The sequence below is a fragment of the Herpailurus yagouaroundi genome, unplaced genomic scaffold, assembly GCF_014898765.1.
Source record: "Herpailurus yagouaroundi ecotype Mexico unplaced genomic scaffold, PumYag 203, whole genome shotgun sequence".
NCBI classification, from domain to species: domain Eukaryota; kingdom Metazoa; phylum Chordata; class Mammalia; order Carnivora; family Felidae; genus Herpailurus; species Herpailurus yagouaroundi.
The window spans coordinates 21,705,011-21,717,497 of NW_024412434.1; the positions used below are offsets into that span (position 1 = coordinate 21,705,011).

The window sequence follows — 12,487 nt, forward strand, 5'->3', positions numbered from 1 at the left end:
CCCAGTTTCAGAACCACTGCTCCCATTTTGCTCCATCACGGGCGTTCAAGGCTTTGGTCTCCTCGGTGTGCATTTTTCCCCCATTTGTGAACACCTCGTCCATACTCGGCACCGAATTAGGCCCAGTTCCTCACGCACAGGGAGGACTACCCATCAGGATCAGCCCCCGCTGAACTGAGCACGAACTCCTGAACTTCGCTCTCCCCTAACCACCCCCCTCTCCTTGCCTTCCCTGCAGGAGCTACGCTGATAGCTGTTTCCTGGATTCCTCCCTCTATCCAGAACTAGCCGACGTCCAGTGGTACGGGCAGGAAAAAGCCAAGCCCGGGACCCTCGTGTGAGCCAGCCGGCCTCAATCTGACCGCCTCAACGCCATTCAGAGATCACCTCACTGCCTCTCATTTGCCTTACCCAGACGCACTGTCACCCTGCACCAGCTTCGGCCCTCAGCACTTTTTTTCTCCCGTCTCCGCATTCCCTTCACCCCCAAAAACCTGACTGAGGAGACATTCTGGAAGGTTCCGGTCCCACTGTGTGTCCTCTGGCTCTCTCGCCCACGGAGAGCCAGGCGCCAATCCTCAACGGCACCTTGGTGGCTTCCCCCTGCCGTGACAGCCCCCAGGCCGGGAGCCATCAGGGAAGGTAACGGACATCAAACTCCTGTGGACAGGTGGCATTGGAAGAGAACAGGAAAGGGGACTCGAGTACAGGGTGATCCAGAAAGACGATGAAGCTATGGTCGGCCTGCACTCGGTGAAGAGGATGCCTCGCTCGCTCGCGCGGGGGAATATGGGACTCCGTTGACACTTGAAATAGTCCCGGGGGGGGGGGGGGGGGGGGAAGAGAAAAGAAGCCCAACATGTCAGAGATGCATCCGAGGATCACAATCAGTTCTATGCTGCCAAAGATTTAAAAAAAAAAAAATTTAAAAATAAAAAAACAAAAAAGGGGCCAAGGGGAAGACATTCTTTCTGCAGTGAAACCTTTCAAATTCTCAACGGCTCCTACTCATCACAAGTGCAAGCCCACCACACGTAAATGGTTTCCCCCTCTCTGTCCCTCTCCCCCACCGTCCCACCCACTGTCTCAGGCCAGAGCCCGGAGAGCTAACCCAGCTGCTGCCCCAGATCCCTGGGAGTGTGGACGGGGAGGAGCAGGTCCGCCTGGTCTGTGCGGGAGGAGGGGAGGGGGGCGGGGCTTCCCGTCCGAGCCCACCACACAAAGCTGCTTTTCTTTTGGGATCTGTAGGAAATGGAAGGTGGTGATCGCCAAGCTCTTCTCTCTCATTAAAACCACCAGTAAAAGCGTGTCCTGTTTTGCACAAGGTGTTACGTTTTTCTTTTTTACGGGAAACCAAGGGAAAAGCACATGGCCATCCATTCGAGTGTTCTGACCGTTGTGGCTCATTTTCTATTTGTTAGCACTTGTGTGACAAAGAGCTCAGACCCGACTTCGACTTCTCTCGGCACCCGGCTACCAATGTGTCACTTATTCAAAGAACCCAACTATGCCCTTAGATTTTTATCCCGTGTCTCTTAGGCGGAGCAGGGGTGGGGGGTAGAAAGTCCCGGCTCCCAGAGGGCCCGTATGCCTACAGCCTCGTCAGCTACCTTGATGTACCCGCATTCGTCTGCAGACACCAAGAGAGGAAGAAAGAAGAGAGAGAAAAGGTGTGTGGGAGCTGCACGTTTACATGTGTTTTGAGCTCTGCTTAATACACAACCGGAAAGCCATCTATCTTCAAAGGCCTCAAAAATACTTTTATAATAATGAGCGCACACTCTTCGTTGGGTTATTCCAAATGGCACAAACACGGTCTCCACAGAGGGGGTACGCTGTGCTTACTGGCACAGGTTGGGGGGGGGGGGCGGGGGGGGGGACGCTTTTTCTCACTTGTAATGACTTCCTATTGCAAAGGCATTTTGACAGCCAGGGACAGGAGCCGGGGTGGGGTAATTTTGTGGGCAAACAGAACCACAGTTAGCTTTAGCGTAAAAAGAAAAATCTTTGTTTTTTTTTATGTATGTGTAATCCGAGAGTAATGACTCTACCAGACCAGGAGGGTAGGATGGACACTACAATGAATTCAGTGGCAGTGCTCTCCTTCTGCTGTAGCTTGGAAAGCACTGTGGGGTCCCACTGAGGCTGGGACCGCTCTGGGCAACTGAGGGCCCGGTGTCCCCTCTCCGTGCACACCAGCTCTGTGGTGGTAACAGCTGGAGAAAGGGACATCCTCACAAAACCTCTGGGGAAACCCTGCAGGAGAAACAAAATTGGTTCCAATGCCATGAAGCGATCGTGGGGAGGGAGGGGATGGGGTTTTCGTTGCCCTCATTTTGATGATCAATCAGAGCTACAGCCCACAGGTTTTCTTCCTTCCCCATTCAGAATATTCTGCACCGGGCCATCTTTCTTTCTCTCCAGTGACACACAGATAATCAAACTGAACTGTGTGCAGCAGGGCAAGTCAAGAGAGAAACCGAGGAGGTGACAAGGTTACGTGGCTGCGGGGTGACCAGCACGTACCGTAGTTTCAAATCTGGTCTGACGTCCATCGGATCACGCTTTGAGCCCAGTTGGGTTTACGAGGAATGAGAGACGAAAATTCTTCCTCCACGCTTGGGTTTTGGATTCAGGAGGCAGCGAGGAACGGGGTGGGAGAGAAATCCAGTTCAGACAAACACCATTATAGTCTGGTGGTAAAGACGGAGATTAAGTCAAACAGGTTTTACTGTTGAGCTGCGTTCAGTTACTACAAAATGTACATACTGTTAGTCCTTTGAGACCGACATGATTCATGACCAGTGTGGCGGGAAACAATAGCTGTTTTGTGCAAGCACTTGCAAGCTCTTCCCAGATCCCGATTTCTTTAAAAACAAAGTAAGATGGAATATAAAGCCCCTGGTCTGATATAAGCCCCTACTGGATTCTTGGGATACGTGTAAGAAATTGCCTGTTTAGCCTGAAGACTGTTGGGAACACCTACATCAGACTTTGTTGTGAGACAGGTGGATTTTTTTTTTGTTTTGTTTTATTATATGCAGGTGAGTGTTGAAACTGTTAAAATGCCGATTTGTTTTCATTCAGTGTTAGTTCTAAATATAGCAAACCCCCCTCCAGGTGCTATCAGATGACCAGTTACTGCTTAGTTAACTAGGTGTAAAGTTTTACATATACATTAATGTCAATAGTTTATTACACGTTGTGTAAAATGGACTCTAGTTTAATAATGGGGAGAAAGGATTAGGTTGCTCCTGAAACTGACTGTAGAGCATGTAAAATGATTTTACTGGATTCTGTTCAACTGTAATCAATGAAAAGGATGTATGTTGTAGACAAAGTTGCAGAATTAAAAAGAAATCTGCTTTTAATTTATTCTTTTTGTATTAAGAATTTGTATAGTACCTTTACATTTTGCAAAACAGTGTTGTCAACACTTATTAAAGCATTTTCAAAATGAAAAGATCTTGGCTGCCTCTCGGAGATTTTGTTTCTAAGCGGTCTGTGCTTCAACAGGCTCCGGAAATCTGTAATTCAGGTGCCTGTGTCCTCCTCGGATTTTTTTTTTTTCTTTTAAGTCAATCTAAAGCTGATACCCTCACGGTCTTGCTAGATACAGAAGAGCTCAGTTTGTGTCGTAGAGGCTAAGTCTCCCTTTCTCTAATTGCCTTGTTAATTATACAAAGACGACGTATTCTCAATGATGTGCTCCTACCACCAAAAAGGATTAGACGTTCGAGGTCAGTCTCTGGCTACATTAGCATGTGTCTCACTGTTCCTTACAAGTAGTAACCCATACGCAGCATGTGCCGGGTCTGGGTCCTGTCCCCACAGAATGGCGGAACCAACGCTGAGGCAATCCGGGCTTTGGGCCATCCTTACTCTCTCTGTGGTCCCTGGGCCTGTGGAGGAGGCACAGGACCCATCGGGGAGGCAGGCAGGATGCTCAGGCTCTTTTTTTTAAATTTTTTTCAACATTTATTTATTTTTGGGACAGAGAGAGACAGAGCATGAACGGGCGAGGGGCAGAGAGAGAGGGAGACACAGAATCGGAAACAGGCTCCAGACTCTGAGCCATCAGCCCAGAGCCCGACGCGGGGCTCGAACTCACGGAGCGCGAGATCGTGACCTGGCTGAAGTCGGACGCTTAACCGACTGCGCCACCCAGGCGCCCCCAGGATGCTCAGGCTCTTTACCAGCACTGCTGTTGGCCGTGCACTCACACCACAGCTCTCGCTTTGTCACCACCATCTACATCACGTCACCGAGGCAGCAGCCAGTTGGGCCCGCAGGCGCAAGGAGCCAGCCCCCTGCTGAAGGACAAAATGGCAACTGGCCGACTTTCATAGAGACCGCACCGCCCTTGCATCCCTGGTCCCCTGACCCGATGTGCGTCTCTTCACCAGCAGGAGACGCTAAGCCCGGAGGCCAACAACACCCCCTGGACGGAAAGCTCTTGCTGAAGCATTTGCCACCAGAGCGAGCTAACACCTGCCAGAAATGAAAACAATCCCCAGAGGAGGTGAATGAAGCACGTCAGAGGCGAGCCCATGAGGACATTTTACACTTCCTAAGCCTTTCCTTGGGAAGGCAGCCAGGGCCTCTGTATCTCAAGATAATCATCACTAACGTCAAACAAACAAACGGAGATATTCTGTAAGTCTTTTACATGCACACAGGTCACGGCTCGGGAAATAAATTCAGCATCTCGTCATTCAGCTCTGACCATCCCACGAAAGCAACTGGCACGCAGGAAGACGGGACTTGAACATTTCTTTTCCTGCTTCTCCCCACCTTTTACACCACACACGCGCACACTCCCCTTTCACAGTGCTAACAAAGCAATTCCAAACAGCTATTATGTTGGTTACTAGAACACAAACATCCACAAATCCCAGTAGAAAGCATTAAAAATAGCCAGGGCTGCGGCCGCTTCCTCCCAAAATGCCAGTTCAAAAAAGCTCACGCCTAAGGTTCTCTCTAAAGCGAGCGTCGGAGAACCGCCGGTGAGGGCGAGCAGAGGCCCTTCACTGCACGTCGGGGAGGAATCCAGCTCTTCTCCAGCTCACACGCACACAGATGACACACAGGCACACAAGCACTGCGCGAGGGGAAACGAGGTAGCCCAGCAGTAAGCAGACGGAAGGAAGAGTTGAAAAGGAGTCCAGGGGAGGAGAAATCGAGGTGTGTCTAATGGGATCTCCCTGCCGGCCTGGTCCGAGGGGCCGGCCGGTGGAAGATGCGGCAGAGAAGGGGGGAAACCCTGCTCCCCCTCTCGGCCTTGCACGAAGCCTCCCCAGCCCAGCCACTCTCTCTTCAGATAGGACCTGAAAGGCCTGGCTTGCAACGCAGGAGACTAACCAGTGAGTTGACAGAACTCATACATTTACAGTTGCACCAAGATTTTTTTTTTTTTTTTTTTTAATCAGAAACCCATTTTTTTCTCCATCAACTATTATCCCTACAACCAAGTGAGTTCCTTTGGACTTTCATTCATTCATCCTTTTTCTACGAAACCCGCTGCCATCAACCTTCTATTTCCCCCATTCAACCAAAACCATTCCTGCCAAGGTCAAGGACGGCTCCCACAGTGCCAAATACAACGGTTAATTCTCTGTTTTCATCCTACGTGACTTACCGGCTACACGACACAGTGGGTCCCCTCGCGTCCTTCTCTGGAATGCCAGCACATGGTGTCCTCCCGGGTTTTCCTGCTCACGGCAGTCAGTCAGGGCTCCTGTTTCCAACCTCCTCGGTAGTTTTCATCTCCCTGGCGCCCCGGCATCGGCCCTTCCCGGCTCTGTTCTCTCCCCTTCACCGTCCCCCACTCTTCCGGGAGCTGGCCTCTGCTCTCACGGTTTTAAGTGTCGTGTAGGGGCTGACGACACCTGTGTTTATCCCCGTGTCCCCGAGCTTGGACATCTTCCTGTCAACGTCTCCACCTGGAGATGATCTAACATGCTAGCATGGGGGTGCCTGGGTGGCTCAGTCGGTTAAGCGTCCGACTTCAGCTCAGGTCACGATCTCGCGGTCCGTGAGTTCGAGCCCCGCGTCGGGCTCTGGGCTGATGGCTCGGAGCCTGGAGCCTGCTTCCGATTCTGTGTCTCCCTCTCTCTCTGCCCCTGCCCCCTTCATGCTCTGTCTCTCTCTGTCTCAAAAATAAATAAAACGTTAACATGCTAGCATGGCCAGAGCTCACGCTCTGACCTTCCCCCTCCAAACCTGCTCCACCGTCTCCTTCCTCGGCTCAGCCACAGGCAACTCCAACCGTCCAGGGCTCGGGCAAAAATCTTGGCATCATCCCAAAGTCTTGCAATCACCCCTGGAGGACCACCCGCTCATTCCTTCTCACCTCACGTCTGCAGCAAACCAGAGGTGTGGAATCCCTGGCCCGCAGAGATTTCTATTCTATGGTGAGTGGAGGGAGGGAGAAAATAAAAAGTACGTTCTAGAACACACTAGAAGGTGCTAAGAAAGCAGGCTCGGTCAGTGGTAGCTACCACTCAGGGCAGGGAAACAAAGGCGGGGGAAGGTTAAGACCGAGAAGCATGAAGGAGGTGCCCTGTGGAGCAGGGAGTCAACCCTTCAAGGAGAGGACCCGGTGGGCGCCCCAGGCACCTGGCGGGACCCGCAGAGCCGGGATTCAGGCCCCAGAAGAGGCGGCACAAGCCTACAATGCCGTGATCTCCGACTGCTGGTTCTTCAAGTGTGGAAAACTGCCGAATGGAACCATTCCTCCTTCAGCAATTAGGTGGCCCTGCTCATGCTCGCTCTCTCTCAAAAATAAACATTAAAAAAAATTATTAAAAAACTGTATAAAGGACAAAAAGCCACAGGTACCTTTTAGGCCCACGTGGGCATAATGTGAGTCCCAGACTCATAATGGGAATCAAAGCTGATTTTGCCCCAAATAATGAAGTCACAAGCACATACCTTCTCAAGTATCTTTCACATCAGTAACAAATATTTAGGACTTTTCCCTCTCAAAGCCGTTTGTTACTCTAACAAAGACCTGGGGATAAACACCAGAGAGAGACAAGAGCTAGATGCTTCCGTCTAATAAGCCGGGTGACAGAATTGCCCCTCCAGGCCAGAAGCACTCCTCTGGGTCTCCAGCACCCGGTGGTCTCTGAACTGCCTTTAACATCAGTTGGATGAAGGGGTTTTCTGCAGCTGAGATGACCAGGGGCCCACATCCACAGACTCACGCACAGGAACGCAGGTGCATTTCTGTCTTAGCAGGATGTGGCAAAGCCCCACCTTACTGCAGCTCAGGCAGGCGCACCCCTAGAGCACCGTCACATACCTGCCACAAGTCTTGATTTTGTAAGCCAAGAAATCTGAGTAATGTCTGTATTTCTTAGGGGCTGAATTCAGCAACATATGTGGGAACACCCTGAACCGGGGAATCACCCCATACTCCTCTCATAAAACAAGAGGCCACGAGGAAGACCGCTGTGATGCGTAACTGTGTCAACGTGGCTGGTACACAGGGTGCCCAGATGTCTGGTTCAACATTATTCTGGATGCAGGCACCTGGGTGGCTCAGTCAGTTAAGTGTCTGACTCTTGGTTTCAGCTCAGGTCATTATCTCATGGTTTCGTGACTCTGAGCCCCTCCTCAGGCTCCACGCTCGACTTGGGATTCTCTGTCTCCCTCTCTCTCTCTGCCCCTCTAGCACGCGCGCTGTCTCTCAAAATAAACTTGGGGGGAAAAAAACCCACATTATTCTGAAGGAGATTAATGTCTGAATCACTGGACTGAGTAAAGCCGATGGCTCCTCGCAGTGTGGGTGGGCCTTGTCCAATCAGTTGAAGGCATGGGGAGCATGCTCACACATGCTCCCTCTCTCAGCCCCACTTGTTGAACTAGGGTATTGGTCTTCTCCTTTCGTCAGACTAGAACTTACACCATTAGCTTTCCAGGGTCTCAAGCATTTGGACTCAGGCTGGAATTTCTACCATCAGCTCTCCCAGGTCTCTAGCTGCAGACAGCAAATCATGGAACTTTCCAGCCTGCGTAAATAGAAGCAGATCTCCATCTCCTATCGGTCTTTCTCTGGACAACCTAAGAAAGCAGCCCAAGGCTTATACTTTGACCCCACGACACCACCCACGACCAACTCTGCTATCTTTAGCGCCTATCTCTCATCGTCATGATTGCAGGGCAGTGGCAAAGCCTCGGAGACTCAGGAGCACTTTCCAGAAAGGAACACAGGACGGGCAGAAGATGTCTGCTGGCTAAGTCTGTTCCTTTCTCTTAGAAAAGCAACAGCTTTCCTGGAATTCCCACCCAACCGACCTCTCCTACATGGGCTACTGGCAGAACATGTCACATAACCAACCCTAATTTCAAAGAGTCATAAATCAGCAAGCAGCTTTAATTATGCACACTGCAGCTCTGAACAAATGAAGCTTCTATTAGCAGAGAGAGGAGAATGAAAGCGGGGTAAGCAACCCGCAGTGTCTACACCACACGCAGACGCACCTTAACTTGCACAGCAAAGGAAAAGAAAAATAGCCAAGTCTTAAATAATAATCTAATAAAACTAAAGTTTAACAAAAATACAAAAACTCACTAGATTTCCTCTCTCTCAAATCCTATACGCTTCAAGCACACCAGTATGATGACATCATCCATCAAGAGAAAAAATTGCAAGAAGACTGACACATATGATTTATATAAAATCTGGCAAAGACAGCCAACAAAGATTATGTTAACATCTGAGCTAGTTATAAAATTATTTCCCCTTCGCATAAAAAGTAACCTAGCACAGAGGCAAGCCACAGAGTGGGAGAAGTATTTCTAACACATATATCTAACAAAGGACTCATAGCCAGAACAAAGAAATGGAAATCAGTAAGAAAAAGGCAGGCAATTCAATAGAAGAAATGGACAAAAGTAAAATCTTGAATGGAAACTTCACAAAAGAGAATATCCAAATGGCCAGTAAGCACGCAAAAATGATGCTCAGCTTTATCTGTCATCAGGGAAATGCAAATTAAAGCCACAATACAATACCATTTTATTCCACCAGAAGGGCTAAAACAAGAATGACAGGATATATCATGTGTAGCCAGGATGTGGAGGACCTGGAACTTTCAAATCCTGCTCGTGGGAGTGTCAAGGGTACAAGTCCTTTGGAAAATTCCTTGACAGTATCCTGTACAACTGAGTATGTACATATGTCCCAGACATTTCACACCGTGGTGTACACCCATATTCACCAAAAGATGCATACCCAACATTCATACAATTAGAACCAACTCAAATGTCTAACAACAGTAAAATAGATAAATCATGGGATGCAGCAATGAGAATGAACAAACCAGAACCATACACAACGAGGATTAGAAACTGTAAGAAACAGGGGCACCTGGGTGGCTCAGTTGGTTAAGCATCCAACTCTTTTTTCAATTTATTTTTGAGAGAGAGCGTGCACACGAGAGAGGGAGACACGGAATCCAAAGCAGGCTCCAGGCTCTGAGCTGTCAGCACTGAACCCGACACAGGGCTCGAACCCACGAACCACAAAATCATGACCGAAGTGAAAGTTGGACACTTAACCCACTGAGCCACCCCGGCGCCCCAAGCATCAAACTCTTGATTTCAGCTCAGGTCCTGATCTCACGGTCTGTGGGATCGAGCCCCACATCGGGCTGAACACTGACATCACGGAGACTGCTTAGGATCCTCTCTCACCCTCTCTCTCTTCCCCTCCTCAGCTCACACACATGCTGTGTCTCTCAAATATTAAAAAAAAAAAGAGAGAGAAATCAAACATAAAGTCAGTCAAATATACTGAGTCCATTTATAGATGAGCAAATTAACAAACAGGCAAAACTAACCAATGTGGGGAGTGACTGCTAATGGGTATAGAGTTTCTTCTGGGGGTGACGGAATGTTCTGAACTTAGATTAGTGATGGCCCCACATCTCTGAACATTCTAAATCCACCATATACTTTAAATTTTAAGGTATGTATATTATGTAGCAGTAGAGGTTTTTTTTGTTTTGTTTTGCTGTAATGATGTTAGACGCTAGGACCATAGTAGGACTAGACGGGGGCATGAGATTTCTGGGGTGTTAATAACATAATCTTTCCTGACTTAGGTGCTAATTACTTTGGGAGATGCTCACATTGAAAGACTTACCATGATATGGTACTCTCTTGATTTGTACCTTTTTCTCTGTGTTATACTTTGCTTAAAATTTTACATTAAAAGAAATGCAATCTAGCCCCAAGTCTAGGGAAATAATCTTTAAAGGGCTGAGCAGCAAAGGAAACAATCAATAAAACTAAAAGGCAACCAACAGATTAGGAGAAGATATTTGCAAATGACATATCAGATAAAGGGTTAGTATCCAAAATCTATCAAGAACTTATCAAACTCAACACCCAAAAAACAAATAATCCAGTGAAGAAAGGGACAGAAGATATGAACAGACACTTTTCCAAAGAAGACATCCAGACGGCCAACAGGCACATGAAAAGATGCTTAATGTCACTCCTCATCAGGGAAATACAAATCAAAACCACAGTGAGATACCACCTCACACCTGTCACAATGGCTAAAATTAACGATCGAGGAAACAACAAATGTTGGTGGGGATGTGGAGAAAGGGGAACCCTTTTGCACTATTGGTGGGAATGCAAACTGGTGCAGCCGCTCTGGAAAGCTGTATGGAGGCTCCTCAGGAAGTTAAAAATACACCTACCCTACAACCAGCAACTGCACTACTAGGAATTTATCCAAGGGATACAAAAATGCTAATTTGAAGGGGCACATGCACCCCAATGTTTAGAGCAGTGCTATCAGCAATAGCCAAGGGGCACCTGGGTGGCTCAGTTAAGCATCTGACTCTTGGTTTCAGCTCAGTTCATGATCCTACTTTCCTGAGTTCAAGCCCCAAGTCAGGCTCCATGCTGAGGTGCAGAGCCTGCTGGAGATTCCCCCCCCTCCCTCCCTCCCTCCCTCCCTCCCTCTCTCTCTCTCTCTCTCTCTCTCCCCCCCTCTCTCTTCCCCTCCCCCACTCACAGTCTCTCTCAAAATAAATAAATAAATAAATAAATAAATAAATAAAATAACCAAAATATGGAAAGAGCTCAAATGTCCATTGACTGGTGAATGGACAAAGATGTGTTCTATACATACACACATACACACGTACACACACACACACACACAGGAATATTACTCAGCGATCAAAAAGAATGAAATCTCGCCATTTGCAACACGGATGGAACTAGATGATGTTACGCTAAGCGAAAGTAGTCAGAGAAAGACAAATCACCATATGATTTCACTCACATGTGGAATTTAAGAAACAAAACAGATAAACACAGGGGAAGGGAAGGAAAAATAAGATAAAAACAGAGAAGAGGGAGGCAAACCCTAAGAGACTCTTAAATACAGAGAACCACCTGAGCGTTGCTGGAGGGGAGGTGGGTGGGAGGATGGGCTAAATGGGTGATGGGGATTAAGAGGAGGGCACTTGTCGGGATGAGCACTGGGTTTTATAGGTAAGTGATGAATCACTGGGTTCTATTCCAGAAACCAATACTACACTATACGTTAACTAACTTGAATTTCAATTGAAAATAAATAAATAAAGGGCTAAAGCAAACCCTCAACAGAGATTTGATGCATACTAGACTCTGCATTTTTCTCTACCCCAACCCCGCCTCTGGGTTCTCAGTTATTTTATACCTTGTTTAACCTTGCTTTACACAACTGACAGCCAGCATAAGGTGGTCATCTATCCACACCGCAATCACACGCAGTGTTGTGGTTTTTCTCCCCTTGGTGGACCGACTCTTCATTTGAAATCTAAGAATTCCCGCTTCAGAAGGATTTAGCATTTAAAAGGTTCTAAATTCTGCTATTCTTCACATTAACCTTGAACGCAGAGTGTGATCTCTACACCTCCATATTTAAAAAACTTTTTAAAAATTTTCCTAAATATGTTTAATAATGTATTGTTATTATGTTAAACCAGCATAACTATGCTCTTAAATTCAAATTATCTATACATGAGCAGTTCTGGGTTAAAACACTTTTTAAAATTAGAGTCCCTTTGCTCTGAATTCATCTGCCAGCTCATTTTCTTCCTTAACTCATACTTCCTTTTAATCGGTGGTTTTCAAACTGCCAGTCACAAGGCATTATTAATGGGTTTGTCAACCAGTTTAGGGTCACCACCACCATGTTTTTAAAAGAAATACAAGAGAAGACTCTGTAAGTGCTTTTGTTTCAATTATATATGCATTTAGGTACCTATGTGCTTGTACGGTTTACTCTGAGTGATGGTCGGGAAAGTTCCAAGTTTTAACTGTCCTACCTCACAGGATGACAGAAACTCTAAGCCAGGCTCAGACTGCAACGCTAATGGTTGGCAATTTCTCCCAAGCGCTTAAGGAAGAGCAGTTGGAGAGGAAAGGCACTTTGGTTTGGGCGAGCTGTCAACCTGGGAGTTCAGAAAGGCAC

The 12,487-nt window shown here is 47.7% G+C and overlaps 1 protein-coding gene and 1 long non-coding RNA gene across 8 annotated transcripts in view; one reads left to right on the top strand and one right to left on the bottom strand.

Moving 5' to 3' along the window:
• Positions 1–677, top strand: part of FRMD4A (FERM domain containing 4A) — a 611,772-nt gene extending 611,095 nt beyond the window's left edge. For all 7 annotated transcript variants that reach the window (XM_040451376.1, XM_040451380.1, XM_040451378.1 and 4 more), the window contains one exon: positions 239–677. In XM_040451376.1, coding sequence (XP_040307310.1) covers positions 239–341 — 103 coding nt within the window. In that variant the 3' untranslated portion in view covers positions 342–677. The remainder of the gene's footprint in view (positions 1–238) is intronic.
• Positions 678–1,990: 1,313 nt separating this feature from the next.
• On the bottom strand, positions 1,991–6,045 carry LOC121014794 (uncharacterized). Its single transcript, XR_005783425.1, has 2 exons — positions 5,639–6,045; positions 1,991–2,693 (listed from the first exon to the last, which is right to left on the bottom strand). It is a non-coding gene; the product is annotated as an uncharacterized LOC121014794 (long non-coding RNA).
• Positions 6,046–12,487: the final 6,442 nt, after the last annotated feature.